This window comes from Sarcophilus harrisii, chromosome 3, assembly GCF_902635505.1.
Source record: "Sarcophilus harrisii chromosome 3, mSarHar1.11, whole genome shotgun sequence".
In the NCBI taxonomy this organism is placed as follows: Eukaryota; Metazoa; Chordata; class Mammalia; order Dasyuromorphia; family Dasyuridae; genus Sarcophilus; species Sarcophilus harrisii.
In genome coordinates, this window is record NC_045428.1 from 513037440 (window position 1) to 513057801 (window position 20362).

At 38.7% G+C, this 20362-nt stretch overlaps 2 protein-coding genes across 5 annotated transcripts; one reads left to right on the forward strand and one right to left on the reverse strand.

Moving 5' to 3' along the window:
* Positions 1–371: 371 nt before the first annotated feature.
* Positions 372–11433, forward strand: TMEM126A (transmembrane protein 126A). Its single transcript, XM_012545312.2, has 6 exons — positions 372–489; positions 3164–3217; positions 6655–6751; positions 9073–9266; positions 10173–10287; positions 10800–11433. Exons 3-6 carry the CDS (start codon positions 6663–6665, stop codon positions 11026–11028), a joined length of 627 nt encoding a protein of 208 aa, XP_012400766.1. The 5' UTR covers positions 372–489; positions 3164–3217; positions 6655–6662; the 3' UTR covers positions 11029–11433.
* Positions 11434–11692: 259 nt separating this feature from the next.
* On the reverse strand, positions 11693–19751 carry CREBZF (CREB/ATF bZIP transcription factor). 4 transcript variants are annotated; one of them, XR_004233263.1, is made up of 4 exons: positions 18162–19751; positions 17878–17955; positions 16713–16781; positions 11693–14870 (listed from the first exon to the last, which is right to left on the reverse strand). XR_004233263.1 is itself a non-coding variant. In XM_023499673.2 (2 exons), the coding sequence occupies exons 1-2, from the start codon at positions 19316–19318 to the stop codon at positions 17940–17942; spliced, it is 1173 nt and encodes a 390-aa protein (XP_023355441.2). In that variant the 5' UTR covers positions 19319–19751; the 3' UTR covers positions 16104–17939. The 4 variants fall into 4 exon arrangements, 1 of the variants encoding a protein (XP_023355441.2); XR_004233261.1 differs by having other exon boundaries at positions 16713–17955; XR_004233262.1 differs by lacking the exon at positions 11693–14870 and having other exon boundaries at positions 16104–16781.
* Between the last annotated feature and the right edge of the window lie 611 nt (positions 19752–20362).

Sequence of the window (20362 nt, forward strand, 5' to 3'; positions counted from 1 at the left end):
CTCACTTGCGTTGGGCAAGAGTAATAACAAGCTCACCTTCACATCACGGGAAGCCCCTTTAACAAACATCGGCCCACTCGAGCCTCACAAGGCTTGGGGGGAGGGGGCTTCATGCTGCTACTTCCCATTTCACAGATGGGGAAACTTACACGCCCACGTCACACTGCTAGTAATCTTGTAAAGTTGCATTGGAACGTGAGTCTTGCTCACGCTATTCCTTACCCACGTCATCCTCACTTTACAGACCAGTAAACTGAACCTCAGAGAGGACGCGCTGAGGGCGACGCAGAGGCAGAGAACAAGGCATTGTCTCGCTCCTGCACCTGCCCAATCAGCGCCGTGGCGGCGCGGCGGCGCCCTGCGGCTGTGCGGAGGTCACGTGAAGGGCAAACATGGCGGCGCCCACAGGCTCCCTACCCACGTTGCGGGGAGCTTGAGCCGTGCTGGAGGCTGCTCCGCGACGTCTCCACCGCCGGATCGGAGCACCAGGTATGATCGCGTCTGGGGCTGGGGAGGTGACGCAGTTGCCCTGCTCGGCCCTCCGTGGGTCCTCAGACTTGGGCATCGTTGTCTCTGCAGGCCCGGCCTGCGCTGCAGCGCTGAGCTCCGGGGGGATGCAGGCCGAGAGGAACCCCCGAGAGCGGGGAATCTGGTCTCGGGCGGCCCCGGTTTTTCTCGGAGCTCGTTCTCCCTTCCCTTCTTTCGCCAGAGGTGTATGTACCCCCTACCATCCGTACTCATCCCCGGCCTCTCCCGGGTAATGTTTTCCTTTCTTCCAAGTGTTACTCGGGTGTCGGTGCCCCAAGCCTTTCCTGGTGAGACCCTTCCTGCGCTCATCTCCCGTAACTCTGCGTGCATCTGTTTTCTCCCGTGCCAGATTTAAGCTCTCGGACTCTTTCCATCTTCCTGCGTGCATCTGTGTTCTCCCGTGCCAGATTTAAGCTCTCGGACTCTTTCCATCTTCTCAGTCTTTGACCCTCGTACTTGTGCTTCCTCACAGACGAGTAGTGTCTCGTTAGTTATGTTCTCCTAGTCCCGCAAGAGGATTTGGCTCGGGATGCGTTCAGACAGTAAGTCAGCAAGGATTTATTAAACCCCCGCCATGTGCCAGAGGCCGTGCTTGTGTACAAAGGAGGAAACAACCTTGCGTCGCCGTGTGCTCGCATCAAGTGGAGTAACATGGAGAGTGCTATGTAAATGACAGCATTATTGCATTGTGAAGAATATGGGCACAAAAACTTAAATGATGTACAGGCTAAATGCGAAGTGAAATTCAACTACCTGCTTGGCAGATTAGGAGGGAAGGCACTATAGCGGTTGGGGTGATGAGAAAGGCTGAAAAGAGTTCCTAAACTGCACCATGAAAGGAAGGCAGGGTTCTGTGAGGTGGAGTAAGAGGAGAGCCTTTTGGGCTTAGGAGATGGCAGCTGGTTTGACAAGATTCTAGAGTGCAAAGGGAGAGTAATGCCCAATGAGGCTGGAAAGATTGACAGGAGCCAGGACTGTATAATGCATTGAAAAAGTTCAACTGGGAGGGGGTTTTGTTTAATGTTACTCTAGAGACAATAGAAAGCCACTGGAATTTGGGAGGAGTCATGTGGTCAAATTTATACTTGAGGAAATTTACTTTGTGCATCTGCATATAAACTGGACAAAAGGGGTTGGAGACCAATTACAAGGCTTTGGCAGTTTTCTGAGTGAGAAAAGATGAAGGCCCAAAGGTAGTAGCTGTGTTAACAAAGAATGGAGTACAAGTGACATCTTGTGAAAGTAGAAACGGCAAGCTTGGCAACCAGAGAGAATGAGGCAAGCATGGTGATTCTGCAGCTTTCTTAAGATACTTTCTCCAAGGTGGGAGTCTTGTTTCCTGCTTTCCTTTAAAATTGAGACCATTGGATGTGACTCCCTTTCTTAAATTTTCATTCCTTGACAACTTGCTTAATCACTCTTCATTTCCCTCAGTTTGCTGTCTCTTTCAAGCAGGCATGAAAAAGAAAGTTGGATTCGTTTCTTTTTAGAGTAAAATAAGCAATCCAAAGGACTTTGGCTGCTGAGAATGTGTGATGTGCTTCGTACACTTGTTGGACTTCTTCCACCTTCATTCATCAGCTTGTAATTTTAAATGATGGGTAAAAATGGGAGTAATTCAAGGCTTAGGTTTGGCATTAGAATCCCAGTATTAAGAGAAGGAAAAGGCTAATTATTGGGTTGTGGTTGGAAGGATAATGAAGTCAGCAGGGATGGTGACTTAAGAAGTGAAAGGAAAAACTGGAAACTGAGTGGATGCCCATCAGTTGGAGAATGACTGAATAAGTTATATGTGAATGTTATGGAATATTATTGTTCTGTAAGAAATGACCAACAGGATGATTTCAGAGAGGCCTTGTGAGACTTACGTGAACTGATGCTAATTGAAATGAGCAGAACTAGGAGATCATTGTACGGAGCAACAAGATTCTATGAAGATCAATTTTGATGTTTGTGGTTCTTTTCAACAATGAGATGATTGAAGCCAGTTGCAATGACCTTGTGATGAAGAGCCATCTACACCCCACTGGGAACCGAGTGTGGATCACAACATAGTGTTTTCACTCTTTTTGTTGTTCACTTGCATTTTGTTTCCTTACTCATTTTCTTTCCTTTTTGATCGTTCTTGTGCAGCAAGTTAATTGTATAAAATGTTTACATATATTGGATTTAATATATATTTTAACATGTATAACAACATATATTGGATTACTTGCCATGTAGGGGAAGGGGTGGGAGGAAGGAGGGGAAAATTTGGAACACAAGGTTTATACAGGGGTCAATGTTGAAAAATTATCCATGCATGTTTCTAAAATAAAAAGCTTTAATCTATATATATGTATGTGTATACATGTATATATTATATGGTATATGGTAGTGAAGCATAGGAAAGTTGGATTTTTAAAATTTAAATATTTTACATTTTTATAATCATTTTCCTTTAAAAGTTTCAGTTTTGCTAACAATGCTTCTCAAAACATTTTTGATCCTAAGCCCCTTTTATTCTCTTAAAAACTGAGGATTCTCCAAAGAGATTTTGTTTTTGTGTTGTATCAGTATTTACCATTTTAGAAATTAAAATGTCTTCAGTATCTCAAAAATTACATGCTTTAATCCTCTTATTTGTTATTTTCAGAGGTAAATTTCCCCGCCTCCTGAGGACAGCTTTAACTTTGCACCCAAAATTTTGGTATGTTATTATTCTAGTACACATTGTTGTTGGCTTGTTCTTTAACCAACCTATTTTCTATAATGTCATTAAGCCTTTGTGTCTTTTATTTTATAACAACCTATAAAGAATGTATCTAAAATTTTACATTTATAATTTGTCTTACCTGTTTTGTGTGAAAGAAATACATAATTATGTGTGTGTATATATATATATATAAATCCATATAATCCTAACAAATGTATATATTCCTTAAAGTTACTTTTCAAATCCAACTTTTCCAAATCTGTTTTCATATTTTCTTTTCAGTTTAATATTGCTTTCATAAATTAGAAATAAAATCTCCTACAATTTTTATATTACTATGTTTTTCAATTCAATTAGCTTTTCCTTTAAGGATTTAGATGCCCAGGGCAGCTAGGTGGCACAGTGGATAGAGCACCAGTCCTTAAGTCAGGAGAACCCGAGTTCAAATGTGGCCTAGGAAGCAATACTTCCTAGCTGTGTGACCTTACCAGGGGTCATCAAACTACGGCCCACAGGCAAGATGCGGCCACTGAGGAAGATTATCCCCTTCACCCAGGGCTATGAAGTTTCTTTATTTAAAGGCCTACAAAACAAAAGTTTTTGTTTTTACTATAGTCCAGCCCTCCAACAGTCTGAAGGACAGTGAACTGGCCCCTTATTTAAAAAGTTTGAGGGCCCCTGTTTAGGCAATTGGCCTAATTGCCTCGGGGGTAAAATTTAAATGCTGTATATTTGGTATCTATTCATTGTATAATCACATTATCTGCGATCTTTAATGTAGTTTCCTTCTCTTGTGAATTTTTATTTCTGAATATGATTTTAATTTATCTTTGAAAATATCAGACCCAGTCAATTTTATCCTAGGCTTCCATTCCAATTCCAACACTGCTTCTTTATGCAATTCCTGTTTCTGCAATTGTTGTATTAGATTATCTAATTTAGTCAAATTTAAGGATAGATAAAATTTATAAAATAAACTTTATTTTCTTTCTACTCTCTTTTAAATGGGGCAGCTGGGTAGGACAGTGGAAAATGTGCTGGTCCTGGAGTCAGTTAGATCTGAGTTTAAAGTTGGCCCCAGACACTCATTAGCTATATGACCCTACGTTAGTCAGTAATCATTTTTTGCCTCATTTTTCTCATCTAAAGTGAGCCAGAGAATGAAATGGCAAACTATTCCACTATTTTTTATCTTGCTAAGAAAACCCCAAATGGGGTCACAGAGTTGGAATAAATGGATAGCAAACAATTCCCTTTGAAATATAACTATGTCCTTGGGTTTAATTGTGCTTACATCAATTTAATCCAAGTATTTTCCCATAGGGCTTCCCTTACTTGCCTATTGCAAATTCTTTGGATTTACTTTTATGTTTTAATTTCTCCTTCTTTGGCCCATGTGTCTTAGATGTGATAGTATTAACCATCCATCTGTGTAGTTAGTGTAGTAAGTGTCTTAGTTCCTTAATACCTTCCCTCTCTTATTTATTATTTATCCTCATCTTTGAGCATAGAGCTTTATTGTGTTTAACAAAGAAGAGATGGCATAAGATGGAAGGTTACTTTCCTCCATTTTTGGAAAAACTCCCACTAATTTGCAAATTACTGATCATAAGTTATAAAAAGCATGTATAAATGAGCTAATATAGTACTTTAAGGTTGCAAAATGCTTTTAAAAATCTCATTTTATCCTCACTCTGAGACGGATGCCAATTTTCAGAGGGAAACTAAAGTTACAAGAGCTTACCTAAATGACTTGCCATGGCTGGATTTGAAACTCATCCCCTATACCACCTAGCCAGCTCTAGGTCTAAAGTTTGCAATCTGAACCATCACTTAGTGTGAGGGTTTATGGAGATACCCCATTAAAATGTACATTGCTTTACAACAGAGCCTCTTGCTTTTGCTTGTGAGCCTCAGTGGTTGGCACAGTACTTTTCTTTTGTTCAAGCTTTTTTATAGCTCTTGTTCACACATCAGATGGTCATTATACTAGCTGCAACTGAGTATTGTGAAAAGATCAGTGGATTTAAAAGTCAGAATATGTAGGTTAGAATTTACCCAGCTGTTACTTTGATATAAATGAAGCCAATAGCTCGCATAGTAGATAGCTTTAGATTAGGTCCGAATTCAAATTCTACCTCAGATGTAGAGAGTACTTTGTGATCCTTAGGAAGTCAAATTAGTCTTGACAACAAAGTACAGAAATCCATCTCAGTCTCCTCAGCTGGAAAATGAGGATTATAACACGCTCCCAAGATCTTGAGGATAAAATGAGATGTTTATATAGCATTTTTTTTTTGCAAGTCTTAAAAGTATCACGTAGATGCCAGCTATTATAAATTTTAGGAAGTTAATCATCTTCCTCCTGTTTCCTCATCTATAAAAGGAGGTAATACTTATACTGCAAATCTTACAGTTTTTGTCAAATGATATTTTATACATAAACACTTATCAAATGGCATCTATACATAGGTATTTTTAAAGAATTCCTAAAAATTCACTTTTTACATCTACAGTTAGGCCAAAAGGGTAGACGCAATTTTCTTTGAAAGCTAGTTGAGCTTGCATGAATGTTTCACTTCCATTTTTAACAATATTTTTCGTTTCCAACATGATACATTTGACAAATGATGAAAAGTTTACACAACTTTACATAAAATCTCAGAAGGGCACAGCTAGCTATTATCCCTAAGGCTGAATAATACCCTAGTCAATACAGTAAGGAAATCAACTTCAAGTGCAGTACTCTCCCCAGTATGCCATAATGCCCCAAAAGTTAGCACTTCTGCAGGTTTGATTAGCATAGTATCCAGAAAAGGGAAAACATGGTCCTCAAGGCCATCTTAGCCTACATGTCAGGTATTTCCGTTCTAGAAGCTTTAGGAAGGTCCCAGAGTCTAGAATGTGATGATTGGAGATTTTTAGCCTCAAGAAGAGCTGAAGGATGATCATATAAAATTCAGATTAGTCTTAATTGGCAAAACAAGATGGAAGGCATAAAGGCCAGTTTCAGCTTGTTATAGCAATACATTTTCTGAAGGTTAGAGGTATGAGGAGACAGAATATGCATCCTAGAAAATAAGAATTCTACATCACTAGAAATCTTGCCCCTCAAATTGTCACGTGTATACATCATGTGTATAAAAGATTACCTGGAGGCACTGTAACACACAGCCCTTCTTTAGGAACTGGCTAGACTACTACAACCAATCAACCAATCCTTTCCAATTAAGTTTCTGAGATTCAATGATCAGTTATTTTTTCCTCCTTTACCTGTAAGTCATATCCATGCTATGATTTTTAATTATGAAAGGAAAAACTTTGAAGCTTAATAGATGTTGGGCAAATTTTTCAGACATTTAAACAACAATATTTGTTTTACCTAAGTTAGAAACTACTGAGAAATAACCTTCTGATTTCTATATTTTAAGGCCTCAAGATGGAACATAATCAAGAGAATACGGACAGAAGATTAAGAATCAATGACGTCATAGCCAGAAAAGTGAAACAACTTCCAGAATCTGATCAGTAAGATATCCTTATTTGATTTATACCCAGGTTTTCATTTTCATGATTTTTCAGTTTTGAATATAGACAGTCTGTCAATTTTCTACTTACCTTAGCAGCAAATTCAACAGATATAAAAGTTAACAAAGTTTGATTTATCCTGAAGCAGTTTTTTTTAGAGACTGATCATAATTGTTGGTCAGATTAAGTTTACCAATATCCTTATGGTCTTTTGTGAGGGGGTTTTCTGATATAAGTAAGCAGCTTGACAGGCGAGTTCCTTTTTTCTTCATATTTAGTCTCTTGCGCAGTAGTAGACCACCATAGACGTTTGTTAATTTAATCTTAGTACAATGAGGTACTACTAAACAGTTTTGTATTTTCTTTTCATTTATCTTAAAATTTTAGTTTATGTAAAAATTTTAGATGTTGTAATATGCATGTGATATAATAAGCAGTATTATTTTGGGCACAGACAGAATTCAGTTTCAGCTGATTACACAAGATTAATATCAGGTTGAATAAGGGTTCAAGTTATTAATTGGGATGTGATAGTGCAGAATTTTTATATTTGGTACTTAAAATAATTTTATAGTAGTCAATAGAGTTGAAACCTGTCCTAACTTTGCATAATTGTTCACTGATGAGCTAAGATTAAGAGCTTTCAAAACGGTTACATCATTCAAGCAACCTAATGCTTTTGGTTACTGGTAGTTTCATGTTAATGTAATATCAATTCTAATTTATCTTTTATAAGTCATATTTTTGGTTGTTTCTTTAGCAACAAATGTATACGTTTCTATAGTTGTGCAAAAGTAATTTTGGCTGTTTGAAGCAACATACATGAGGCATCAAGGAGCTAGAAAAGGGAGTAGCTTGATCACATAGGAAGAATGAAGGATAGCAATATTGAATAACTTGAGTATTATTACACTGATATCTACAAAACATTAAGGTGAATCCTGTATAAGGGCAGGCTTATTAAATGAACTATTTATAAAAGGATATGGAGGTAAATAGTATTCTTCACCCAGTGACAGGAATACAAAAACCCAATTTAAAAAAAAGCAACACATCTCTTAATCCTTAAGTAAATATAAATAATCATAGAATGGCATACCAATAATTTTTAATGTTATCTAAAACCCAACTCCCTTTAGTAATCTGGTGAGATAGACAGGAAAAAAAAAAAAAAAAGGGTAACATAACAAAAAATACAAAAAGCATTAAAGGTATATATTCAACCTTTGAACAGACTAGACTTCATGGACGTCATCATCCATGAAGATGAACCATTATCTTCCATTAAAATATTAACCACTTTGATATTAGCAAAGATGAACAGTGGGTGGGAAGGTCCATTCTAGACTGGTCTAGCATTTGTTGCCATGCAATAAAGTAAAATTTCAAACACTTATTGCTAGCTCTTTTAGCATATGATATCAAGAAGGCACTGATATCAAAAGAGCAGCACTTGGATTCTTTACCCTCATTTAGTTGAATGGCAAAGGTTAGGCTGGGTACTCTAGAAAATCAACTATTCATAATCAGAGCCATCACTGAAATCAAAGTGAGAAAAGTCAGTTCTGGTATGGTACCAACTAGGCAAAGAAAAAAAAAATTGTTAATTAGTACTGTAATGTTGGACAAGTCGACTTCATCATTTCTCCAGGAAGGTGGGCCTAAGGGGAGGGAAGGAATGAGGAGACAATGAGAGGAAGGGAAATGTTTAACTAAAATTCTGAAAAATTATGCTCTGTACAAATATTTCATGTTTTGAAATAGAAAAGAAGTTTCTACATGGAGACCTATTGGTTCTTATTTGTGAAATGACCCATCCCTTTCCCAGTAAAATCTGTTTTTTGTTTAGGGATATAATTAATGAGTGACATTTAGTTCAGTTGCTTTAAGTCATTTCAGTCATGCCCAACTCTTCATGATCCCACTTTATGTTCTTAGCAAAGACACTAGATACCATTCCCTTCTCCAGCTCACTTTTATAGGTTAAAAAAAAGATTAAGTGATAGACTCAGTCATACAGCTAATAAGTGTCTGAGGCCACATTTCAACTCAGAAGATGAATTTTTCTGACTCCAGGCTTAGCCCATCCACCTAGTAGCCCAGTCTAGCCATTTTATATATTTGCCTGCCTGTCCAGTCTTGTTCTTAGCCCTGTCATGTTATCAAATCTAGCTTCATTAAAGAATTACATATCTGACTTAAAGACCAGAAATGGAAAGTACAAACAGCAGTTGCACTGATTTTCTAGATATCCTCTAAAAATGTTTTAATTTCTTGCAATGTGGGAGGGAAAACTTCCAACAGTTATTTCTGTTTCTTAGGAATTTACTTATGACTGGATCAGCATATGTTGGAGTAAATGCAGCTTTTTGCGGCCTAACGGCAAATAGTTTTTTCCGACGCATCTTAAATGTGACACATGCTCGCATATCGTCAGCTTTACCAATGGCTGTTCTCCCCTTTATGTCAACCTATGTAATTTACAAAACTGTTGTGAGTTTACCTTTGAGTTCAGGTAAATATTTCCAAGAATTTTTTAAAACTTTGCCACAATTTTGTAATAATTTTGTAACACACTGTAGAGTTCTGATTCTTTGAAACTAGAAAACAACTTGGTTTCAAATTAAAAGTTAGTGCTCCATACATAACAAAAGATTTCATAAGTCATAATTTAAACACTTCCTCTTGTATTTGAGATTTCAGATAAATAAAATTTTGACTACTCTGCCTGATCAAGTCCCTTCTTATCCTATTTTAAGGTTTAGTGCTTAAAAAGGGGGGAGGACATATCATAGACAGTTTATGTTGAGCATACAAAAAACAAGTGAAATATGACAGTTTGCTGTTAAATGTTCTTGAAAGCAAGTGCTTTCATAGTAGCTGCCTAACTTCCTCCAGCCCTTGAGTGTGCTAAATAAAATACTACACTTGCAAAAAAAAAAAAAAGCAGCTTTTAAAAAATAGCACTTAGTAAATTAAAAGTCCTCATTTGGCTATTTCTTTAGGTTGAATTCAACTAAAAATCTCCATTTTATGACAACAGATCACTCAGATGGAGAATTTACAATTCAACGAGTTGTAACTTAGTTTAACAACTTAGTTGAAACAACTAAGTTGTTTCCCATCTCAACAAGTGATCTATTAATGATTAATAGAGAGATAATTAGAATCTTGAAGTACTGTTCAAATGTCAGTAAAAGGGGAAGAAGTCAGTATTGTCTGGAGTAGTTGTTGTCTCTTCTACTTCTAATTGAAAACTTTTAATGATAGGCATTATCACTCTTATATTTGATGAAAATGTTGAAAAGTTCCAGTTGTGTTATTATAGTATCAACCACACCTTGCACATTGAAACTGACTGATGTCTTGATATATTGTTTTGAACTCCTCATTCCAGAAAACGAATAATTTTATTTTCTAGGTGACTTAAACTGTGAAGCCTGTACTGTAATAAGAGGTGGATTGGTTGGTCTGGTAATCGGTGGTCTCTACCCTGTTTTTATGGCTATACCAATAAATGGTGCCCTAGCAGCCAGGTACGTCTGCTGTATTCTTTCCACTATTTGTCAACTGATGATAAACTCAGTCTCAATTCAAAATTAACATTCATTTGAACAAAATAAAAATTCAGAATCAGGAAGGCCTGGTTTTGCTAACTTTTTTCTTAGAAGGATTTAATATCCTTCACAGGTTGGTTGTTTTTTTTTACAACCTGTTCATCTAATAGTCCTGTTAGACAACTACTGGAATAGATAATCATTTAGTTGACCAGAAACTAAAGTTTCCTTAAAATGTATGCATCATTAATTTAAAATACTAATCGACTTGTAGACTGCACTCTTTAAGTGCACACAGTTCTCCAATCTGTCACTAAAGTACATTCGGAATTGAAAAGTTTTTACATGATTTGGAATTCATGCACTAGCAGCAAAGCTTTCAAGAAAGATCCAAAAGTCCACCTTCAGAATAAGACTTTAGTTATATCCCCTCTCAAATGAATATATTTGCCAAAATTGAGTAATATTTAACATTATTTTTCTCTTTTTAGGTACAACTCAGCTCCACTACCACAGAGAGGAAATATTTGGACCTACTGGATCAGAGTCTCTCGACCTGTCTTTAGAAAGATGGCCTTTCCCATAATGCTGCAGACTGCATTTGCAGCTTATCTTGGATCTAAACAGTTTGAAGTAATCATTAAAGCATTTGAATTACCTGAACCTGGCTTTCAGTTCGAGGATATTCAAAATAAATCAAGCACACAGCTAAATGAATAAAATTATGAAAAAGAAACTAACTCGGCAAATATACGAATAAAATTGTACTTATTGTAATTTTACTATGACTTATCTATGTATTCCCTGAAACTAGCACATCAAAAGCAATGCTTCTAGTCAAGAAACACTATTGTTGAACAGAGTCTATGATCCCTTTCAAAAATAACTGATACAGATACATTAACTTTAGGGAGGAAAGCAGATGAATTATTGCAGATGAACAATAAATCAAAAAAGTTTGAGGAATTAATGAGATAATTGAGAATACAAGGATATTCTAGGTAGACCGTGTTAATATTTATAAAATCTATCTCCTTCACCTACTCAAGTTGTTTCTATAGCTTTTAACAGTTTTTCCTCAAGAGCTGGAAGAAGTCTCCGAGATCCAACTAGTTTAGTTTTATCTCTATCAAAGGAAAAAAACCCAAGAGGCAGCCCTCTAATTTAGATGAAGCCAAAATAGGCTTTCTACAAATTTATCTGTCCTCAGACTACAAATCTATTCCATCTTCCTTATATGACATCCCCTAAATCTCAAGTTTTCACAAGTCCAGAGTGAATTGGAATTCACTCTGCTGAACAAAGCAGCATGACACAAAAAGCTATTACATTCACATTACTACGGACAACTCATCTACTTCCCAACCAATCTCTTTTGCTAAAATTTTCTAGCCTCTCAGCATATATTACTGTTGTAAAAGAGGAACAGTTCTAATAACTATATAGTAAGATTTAAGGCTCAAATAAGATAAAAGTGCTTTGAAAGTTTTCTTCTGTACTAATGCTGATAACGGAACATTAATGTAAATTTTTTAAGGAAGTTAGCTGCAAGGGGATTCTGCCATGTCTGCTTATTCAATCCCTCTTCATGCTGGAGCAGAATTTTCAAAAACCATTCAAATAAAAAGAGTTCTAGTGAAAATAAAAATTGCTACCAGTCAGAAGAATGCAGAATAATTTGATTTTTTAAAAAGGCATTTTTTTTTTAAAGAAAAAAGATTACTGAAAGCTAATTCTTTTTTTGGTTTTATTTTTTTTTTTTAAACACACCTCCATGACATTAAGGTCAAATCAAGAATCCATGAATCATCTTTAAAGCCCATTTTTTTTTGGTCAGCATATATTCTCAGAAACATAGGCATAGTACTATTTGATGTCTAAAACCATCATTGACAAATTATGAAACTGGCTGAACTGTCAAATAATTTAAAACTGTCTTGAAAACTTCAATTTAGAAACCTTTACTACATATGCTGCCTTCTTATGTCTTAGACATAATCTGTCTCTCCCCATCATGGTGCCAACAATGCACATAATCGGTGCTCAATAAATGTTTCAACGAATTTAAATTACATAAAGTTTGTCTTCTGTTTCACATATAGTAAATGTTGGTTCAAAACTTTAATATTTTGAACGGTTTCCAACTTTTTAAAAATTTACACAGTAAGCATTTACAATTTACCATATTTTTTTAAATGGTCATCTATTTTCTAATATTTTCTGATGTTTCTTACAACATATTACTTTACAATTAATGATATGAAAATTATCACTGCTGCCTCAACAAAATCAATCAAATTACATTATACTCTAATTACCATGATATGCTAACTTCATAACCCAAGTTACTCAATTCTAAAAGCCAGGGAAAGGTGCAATATCTACAAGTGTCATACCCTGGTTGAAATTATCTTATTGCTTTGAGGCTACCAATAACTTACACCCTGCAATTAGGTAAAACATGTTAAGAGCCCAAATATCATTTTACAATTTACAGTTTAGACTCTTCAAAACATCCCCAGTGACCAGAGTATGTTTGCAATTGATTTCATTGTAATTTATGAAAAGATTCAATAAAATTTCAGTTAAAAATAAAGCACAAAATATTCTGTCAATTTCATATGCTTAGTTCTATATCTGTTCAAAATGAATAATGAATGACTTAAAAATACTTCTCAGTGAGGGGATTGGGGCGAAGCTAGTGTTAAACAAAAATTCCAGCTCAGAGAAATCCAACAGGTGGCAATAATTTAAGAGATTACAGCAAGGCAAAAAGAAAAAAAAGAAGGAAAGAAAAAGAAAAAAGATATACATAGCAAAACCCAATTAAATAACCAAATCACTTTTTCACAATATTGTTCATCAATAATTAATGCTCATAATGATGGCTCTCCTTAAAGTACAGAAGGATCCTTGAATATCTTCTGAATATATTCTGAATGTTTTAAAGTATAGATTAATGTATTTTAAGGCATGAAAACAAAAACTAGGGACCTGGAATATGACAAATTTTCAAGATTCCTCAAACTTCAGATTCACAGTGGCCTGCTTTAAAAAAAAAAAAATCTTATTACTGATTCAAAGATGTCAGTCCCCAAGATCTCTACAGTTCTGTAGCCCTAAAATTCGGTAATACATATCAAATTGTTAGTTAGCAGGGACCACTGTTCCACAGCTCCAAAACATTAAACTGCACAATTCCTCATTATCAGTTTTATCTTGTATCCTGTCAAAAAGAATTCTCTAGCCACCAGAAGGGACAATACTAGTGTTTTACATAAAAGAAATCCATAACTCCATGAATAATGATAGAGATGGCTCTGCTTTATCAACACTACCTGCATAGAGCCAAAATTCCCTAGGCATCCAACTAATTCTTGCTAAGACTCTTCACTGCTATTAACAAGGGAATGAGCAGAGCAGATTTAAATTAATTTATAACTGCTTCCTTCAATAAATACCTATTTATTGAATTTAATTTTGATGGAAAATAGACACCTATCCCCTGAATCCAACCATATTCATGCTATAACTTGAGATATCCAGTATGACAAAATCTGCTTTGAAATTACTACTTGTACTTATTAACATTAGTCCCAAACATGGAGGGTTATGGGAATGCCCGGAAGGGGCAGAGGCCACTTATATAATAAGTAAAACTTATTGAAATCCAGAGTTCTATGAAACTCTTATCACACGGTGTAAGCTGGGGGAAATGTATGAGGTATAAAACCATTTGCTATAAAGAAATCACTTCTCAAATCCAGAGTGCTCAAGCCATTACATAACAATAGACCATTTGACATGAAAGCGAATAAAAAACTAATACAAGAGTAATAGAAACTTTAAATTATTCCCAACATTGTCCAATTAATCATAATAGGAAAAAAAGAAAATCCATCATTTCTTGCCTATGTAACTTCTCCATTTCATTAAGATAGTCCCACACATTTTAGCAATCAAAGTTCCTCCATGAATATGAAAACAAAACAATTGAAAATCTACAAGAGGGCTGCCCTTTAAATACTGAACTTTGCATTGTTTTACTAAGTTCAGCAAAGTTAATGCATCAGCTTCACAAACACTGCCAGGTTACATACAGTTAAGTGAGCACAAATTATGTACACCTTATAACCATTGATGCCTGTTAATTCTATTTTATGAAATGTAATTCACTAGTCTATGTTTCTTGTTAAAGAAACTGAAAAGTATTAGAAAAAATCATATATAATTCTCTTGTCCAAGGGGCAGTTCCAATTTTAAAGGGTACTGCAAAGAACTGAATTATGACTCCTCTGAAAGACAAGAATATTTTATCCAAAAATTAACCCATTAGTCTCATGTGTTTCTATTAAGTCTTTCAAGGATTCCAGAGAATCTTTTCAAATCTCCACTTCAGGAAAGTGAAATCAGTATAGAAGTAATTTGGGGACTTGAAATGGCATTCATTTTTCAGCAGATGCCAAAATTTGTGACCGATATGGCTCCCACAACTACTTTGTTACCATCAGTCCAGTCAGTTACAGGTTGTAGGGAAAGATTCGTTTTTGCAGACTGCTAAGCTGTTTAAAGAGAAGAAAGAGAGATTAATTCAATGATTATAGAATGCACATTTAATTCAAAATATCTTAACAAGTTGGTTTGATTACACATGAGATTTCATCTGACTAGATTTTAATAGTTGTTTTTTTTTAATTTGGTGATGGAGTTGTATATGTAAAGCAATGTCTTATAATTCATTTAATAATTGCATGCTTGTCTCACTAAGATAAATTTCTAAAACTGAACACTGATTAGACTTTTTCCTTTCTTTCAACAGATAAAAATTCATTTCAACTGAAGTATTATATTACTTTACTAAGTAAAATGTAGGCAAAACTAATCATCAAGAAAAAGTTCCTTTATCCCAAAATGTTAGATCATTTCACAACAAAACCAGACTTTTAACTATTTCACAAATCAGTATTACTGTATTCCAAAATGCCTTTTTTTTTTAAATCCAAACACTATTCCTTGACAGTACAACCTTATAGAAAAAGTAAGACAACAGCTTTATATTAATAATCATAACTGTTTTAATTAACAACAAGAAGAGGGGACATGTGTTGGGTATTCTACTTACTACACATTGAAAGTAATCAGTTTGTTCTAAGGTTAAGAAGCCCAAAACATTTATAGTAAAATGTGTTTACATATAAATATGACCATATTTACTAACACCTTTGCTGGTTCTAAAAAAAACAAGTGATTACCATGTGAAAACAAGAACATGAAGCTGATGTAATAAAAGACACAAAAACACTTAGTCATCAAAATCAGGAAAAAGGAATGAAATGGAAACTAGTAAAAGACAGTTAATAGAACACAAGGAACCTAAAATAAGCAGCTTTTAAAACTATCTTCAACTTTTTCCCACATTTAAAATTCTTTGTAAAACTATTTCCAAATACTGTCATTTGTAAAATGACATTTTTGCAAAGCAAAAATTCCAGTGGTGTGGTGATTCTAAACAAATAGCATCCCAGTATAATAGCATCCCAGTTCTGAAAACTTTAATCAATGTTTCTCCTGCATAGTCCAGCCCCAAACTTCAAGTAATTCAAGAATTACATTGATGTCAACAAGATAAGAGGACATAGTGTTATTAGAAAAAACACCACACTTACTGTTTCCAGAACCCTTAACTGCTTAAGACTCAGAGCCAACTCTTAACAAACATTTTCCTGATTTCCATTCCTGTTTCTTTCCAATATTAAGGTAAGAATAGAGATGAACAAATTCTTTGAGCCCATAACTGAAAGATCAACAAACCTGGTTTTATTATGACACCATATTCTTATTGTCATTGGTACTGCACAAAATTATATACAAAGAAATATATACAAAATATTCAAGTATTGTTAGTTAAAATTCCAATTCAAGGCTTCTGTTTCAAAGCTACATTTAACATATTCCATAAAGATATCACAAGTTAGTCACTGTTTCAAATAAATTTCCAACTAATTTTGGTTTATATATGTATGATTCAGTAGGCACTAAAAATCCATGCAGTTGCATTTTGGGGACTTAATCCTGCTCTTAGGTATAAGCAGAGTCATCATTTCATGTTGTAAGTGTAGCTATTGCCCATTCATGCTCAAGTGCAGTAGATGATTTTACAAAATATGTTGTGATGCATAATTGCAAACCAGAGACCAATATTAAGTCTCAAATACCTTATCTCCAGCAACAAAACATTTACAGTTGTGCAAAAAAGATTCCATTTACAAAACAAAAACATGTTAAATGAGAGTTAACTACATCTTTGGACTGCTGGAATTAACTTTTTAATTATGCACAATTTTAAAATAAAAAGACAGCAGAAGCCCTGATATTACCTCTTTTTTCCTCATTTCTTATACTACCTTTTAAAATAAAGCAGGAAATGTGGCCAGCAGCTGGTCCCGTCTCTTCTGCCCCAACAGCTGTATCCACTTTAGCATAAAGAAAAACAAGGATGCTAAATACACGTATATTTTATCAAACAGTGATGTTTCACAAAGAATTTCTGTCAGTCTCCAATTGAAGTACATACCTACTAATAAGTATCAAAGGATACAGAGAGCAGTCCAATTATGGAAAAAGCTACTCTACTATATATCAAGTATTTTAAATCTTTTTTTCATTTACTAAAAAGGAGACAAATATTTTAGCTTTTATATTTGGAGTTCATCCTTTGTGAAACCTCACTTTACATTTTTTTCATTCATTTAACCATCTTTAAAATCTCTAATGGTACAGACACAAATTTTAACCTATAAATTTTAATACAACAAAATAAAGATATTCAACAACTCATTCATATTCAGTGACTGAATCACTGTGCTGGTCCTCAAGGAAACAACTTTATTTAAACATCATTACTCTTCTCAATGTCAGTTAACTAAATAAAGGAGTCTGGTATGCATATTATTTCCAATTCTCTATTTAGATCCGTAATCTAATGAGCCTGTATAAGGTTATATAGCTTATATAGGAAACTAAGAGGCATTCCTGAATATTCAAGAGATTTTACCATCTCTATTAAGAACTACAGAATATTTGTTCATGCCCCAAATACTCAAAGCTGTTTGAAAAGTACAACAGAATTTAATCATATAGCCAACCCCTGCAAAAGTGCACTCCAACTGGAATTCCAATTTGCACCTTGTACAACTGGAACTTCCATTCAACTTCACCTTTTTCACTGCGTCCAAACTGTATGGCTATAAGCAGGTTTCACTGCACAGTTGGAACGATGTCACCGAAGGCCATGTCCACACTGGGGACAGAACAGCTAGATACAAGTAAGTTTTGAACAGGGCACACACATCAACAGCTGTTTCAATCAGAGGAAGCATCTTAAACACACTAGTGGCCAGCACAAGTCTGTTTCCAGGGTGGACAGGGCCCAAATTAGTTTTTGTTTTTTTTTTTCCGTTTTGTTTGTTTTGTTTTAAATCCCCCAATACAAACAATTGTGTATGCTTGCCCCTTTAAGTAGACTAACCAGCAGTGCATGAGCTTTTAGGGGAAGAGATGGATCCTTACCAGGTTGTGAGGCTGGTACGACTGTTCTGTAACCCCTACAACGGAGCCTGGCAGGGAGGAAATCACCTAAAAAAGAAACTGTCAGAGAAATTTAATAGTCACATGTTATCATTAAGAGTCGGTAACTGTGTCACATTCATGCTTTTAGCTAAACACTTAATGATTCATTATTACTTTTCTTCTCTGAAATGTGTCCAGTGAAGATGTCCCACTAACGTGTTTTTACATGGTGTAAGGGAGCTGAAAGGGGAAACACGGATAAAGAGCAGGTTACTTGACCCTACATTTTAAGAGAAGACGAGGCCTTCCTGGCACACGCCGAGCAGAACTCCACCGACACCTTATCCTTGTCCACGTGGAGACATACTCCGCCCGCGGGGTCCTCCTCGTCGGCCGCCTCCTGCCGCCGCTCGCCCAGGGGCAGGGCGTAATCGTGGTCCCCGGCGGGCGAGTCCCGGAAGAGGGAGGTGGTGAGTCGCAGTCCCCCGCCGCTCAGCCGGCTCAGCAGCCGCGCCAGGCCCGTCTCGTTGGCCAGCACGGCCCGCAGGTAGCGGCTCTCCTCCTGCAGAGCCTGCACGCGCTTGCCCAGCTCCCGGTTCTCGGCCCGCAGCTCCTGGTTCTCGGCCGCCAGGCCCCGGACGCGGCTCTCCAGCCCCATCACGTACTCCTTCTTCTTCAGCCGGTTGAGGCGGGCCGCGGCGGCGGCCGCTTTGCGGGGGCTCTTGGCCGCGGCCGAGCCGTGGCTGCCGCCGCCGCCGTCTCCGCCTGCAGCTCCGGGGTTCTTCCTCCGCCGCCTCTCGCCGCCGCCGCCGCCGCCTCCCGAGCCGCCGCCGCCGCCGCCGCAGGCCCCAGCGCCGCTGCCTCCGCCTCCGCCGCCGCCGCCGCCGCCGCCCCCCCCGCTGGAGCCCGAGCCCGACCCGCCGCCGTTCACCAATCTCTGCAGCAGGTCCGAGAAGCGCTGCATCTCGGCGGCCGCGGCCGCCATCTCGTCGTCGTCGTCCCCTCGCCACAGGCAGCCGCTGTCCGAGCCGCCCCCCGACGACAGCGGCCCCGGCGAGCTCAGGCCCGGCTCCAGGTCCCAGTCGGGCTGCCGCGGGTCCAGCAAGTCGGCCAGCTCGAGGCCCGACAGAAAGTCCATGTCCTCCGGCTCCTCGGAGCGGGCGGCAGCCGCGGGCGGCTCCTCCTCCTCCTCCATCTTCTCCTCCGCCGCCGCGGCCTCCGGGGCGCCCTCCTGCCGCCGCGGAGGCCCGTCCCCCTCTTCCTCCTCCTCCTCGCCGCCGCCGCCGCCGCCGCTACTGCCCTCCTCCCCGGACACCGCCCGGGCCAGGCCCGGGGGGCGCAGACAGCCCGAGGCCGGGGAGGGCGCCGGCGCCGGGCTCCCGCTCCGGGCCGGAGAGCCGCTGCCCGAGGCCGCCAGCAGCTTCGTCAGGCTGTGCCTCATCGAGTCTCGGGGGGCCGAGGCGGGGACGGGGCCGGCCCCGCAGTGCAGACCCCGCAGGTCTCGCGGGCCCCGGGCCCCAGGGTGGGGGCCGCGGGAGCCGCAGCGCGGAGACTTTACGCCACGGAGAAAGACCGAGGGGGCGGGGAGCCGGGGAGGGCGGACACCGGGGCAGCCCGGAGGCAAGGATGACTGGACCGGACCGCCCGGACGACGGCTGACTGGAGCGAGCCGGAAGTCGGGAACTCTCGCTCGCCCGCTCCCCCCTCCCTCCTGCCGGACATCGCGAGACTTCAGGGAGCCGTAGCGAGCCGAGGAGACAGCAGCCTGGAGAATTCTCGCCGTGACCCAGCACTCCTTTGTGTGCGGGATCCTTTAAGAGGGCGTCCTCCGTCTGACAGCTTTGCTTTATTTCCAGAGCACGCGCTCCTTTGTGTCCTGCAGCTTTTTAGAGGATCCGGGACCCCTCCTCCCTGGGAGCTTTGTTTTGTTGCTCAAACCTCCAGATTACGTACGGCCCTTGGTTAAAGAAAGCTGCCTCCTTTTGCATCCTTGCAGTCACGCTCTAGGAGGCGTCTCCTCCCCTCCGGGGGTGTCAGCGGGGATTGAACAAAAACAAACATTTATTAAATAGCGGCCCAGGGTCTGACGCCGCAGACACAAAGACAGTAACGCTTCGCCCCAGAATCGCTCAGAGTACCGAGAGGTGGAGTGATGGGGGAAATCACTAATCAGAGAACTATGGAAAACTACAGAAACACTTCAAGGAGACAAATCGCGCGAAGAAACTGGGAGATCAGGAAAGGGATTACCCTGAGTGACACAGTGAATAGAATGCGGGAGCCAGAGTTCTTGCCTCAATTCCCTCATCTGACAAGTAAAGCTAACCATAGCACCTCTCTCTCCCGGGGTTGTTGTGAGGGTAAAATGAGACACTATATAGAAAGGATTCCATAAAGGATAAAAATTTTATCCTAAATGATAGCTGTCGTTCTTAAGGGGTGGTGAGCGCTCACTTACCTTTTCCCGTCATGGGATATGGATTCA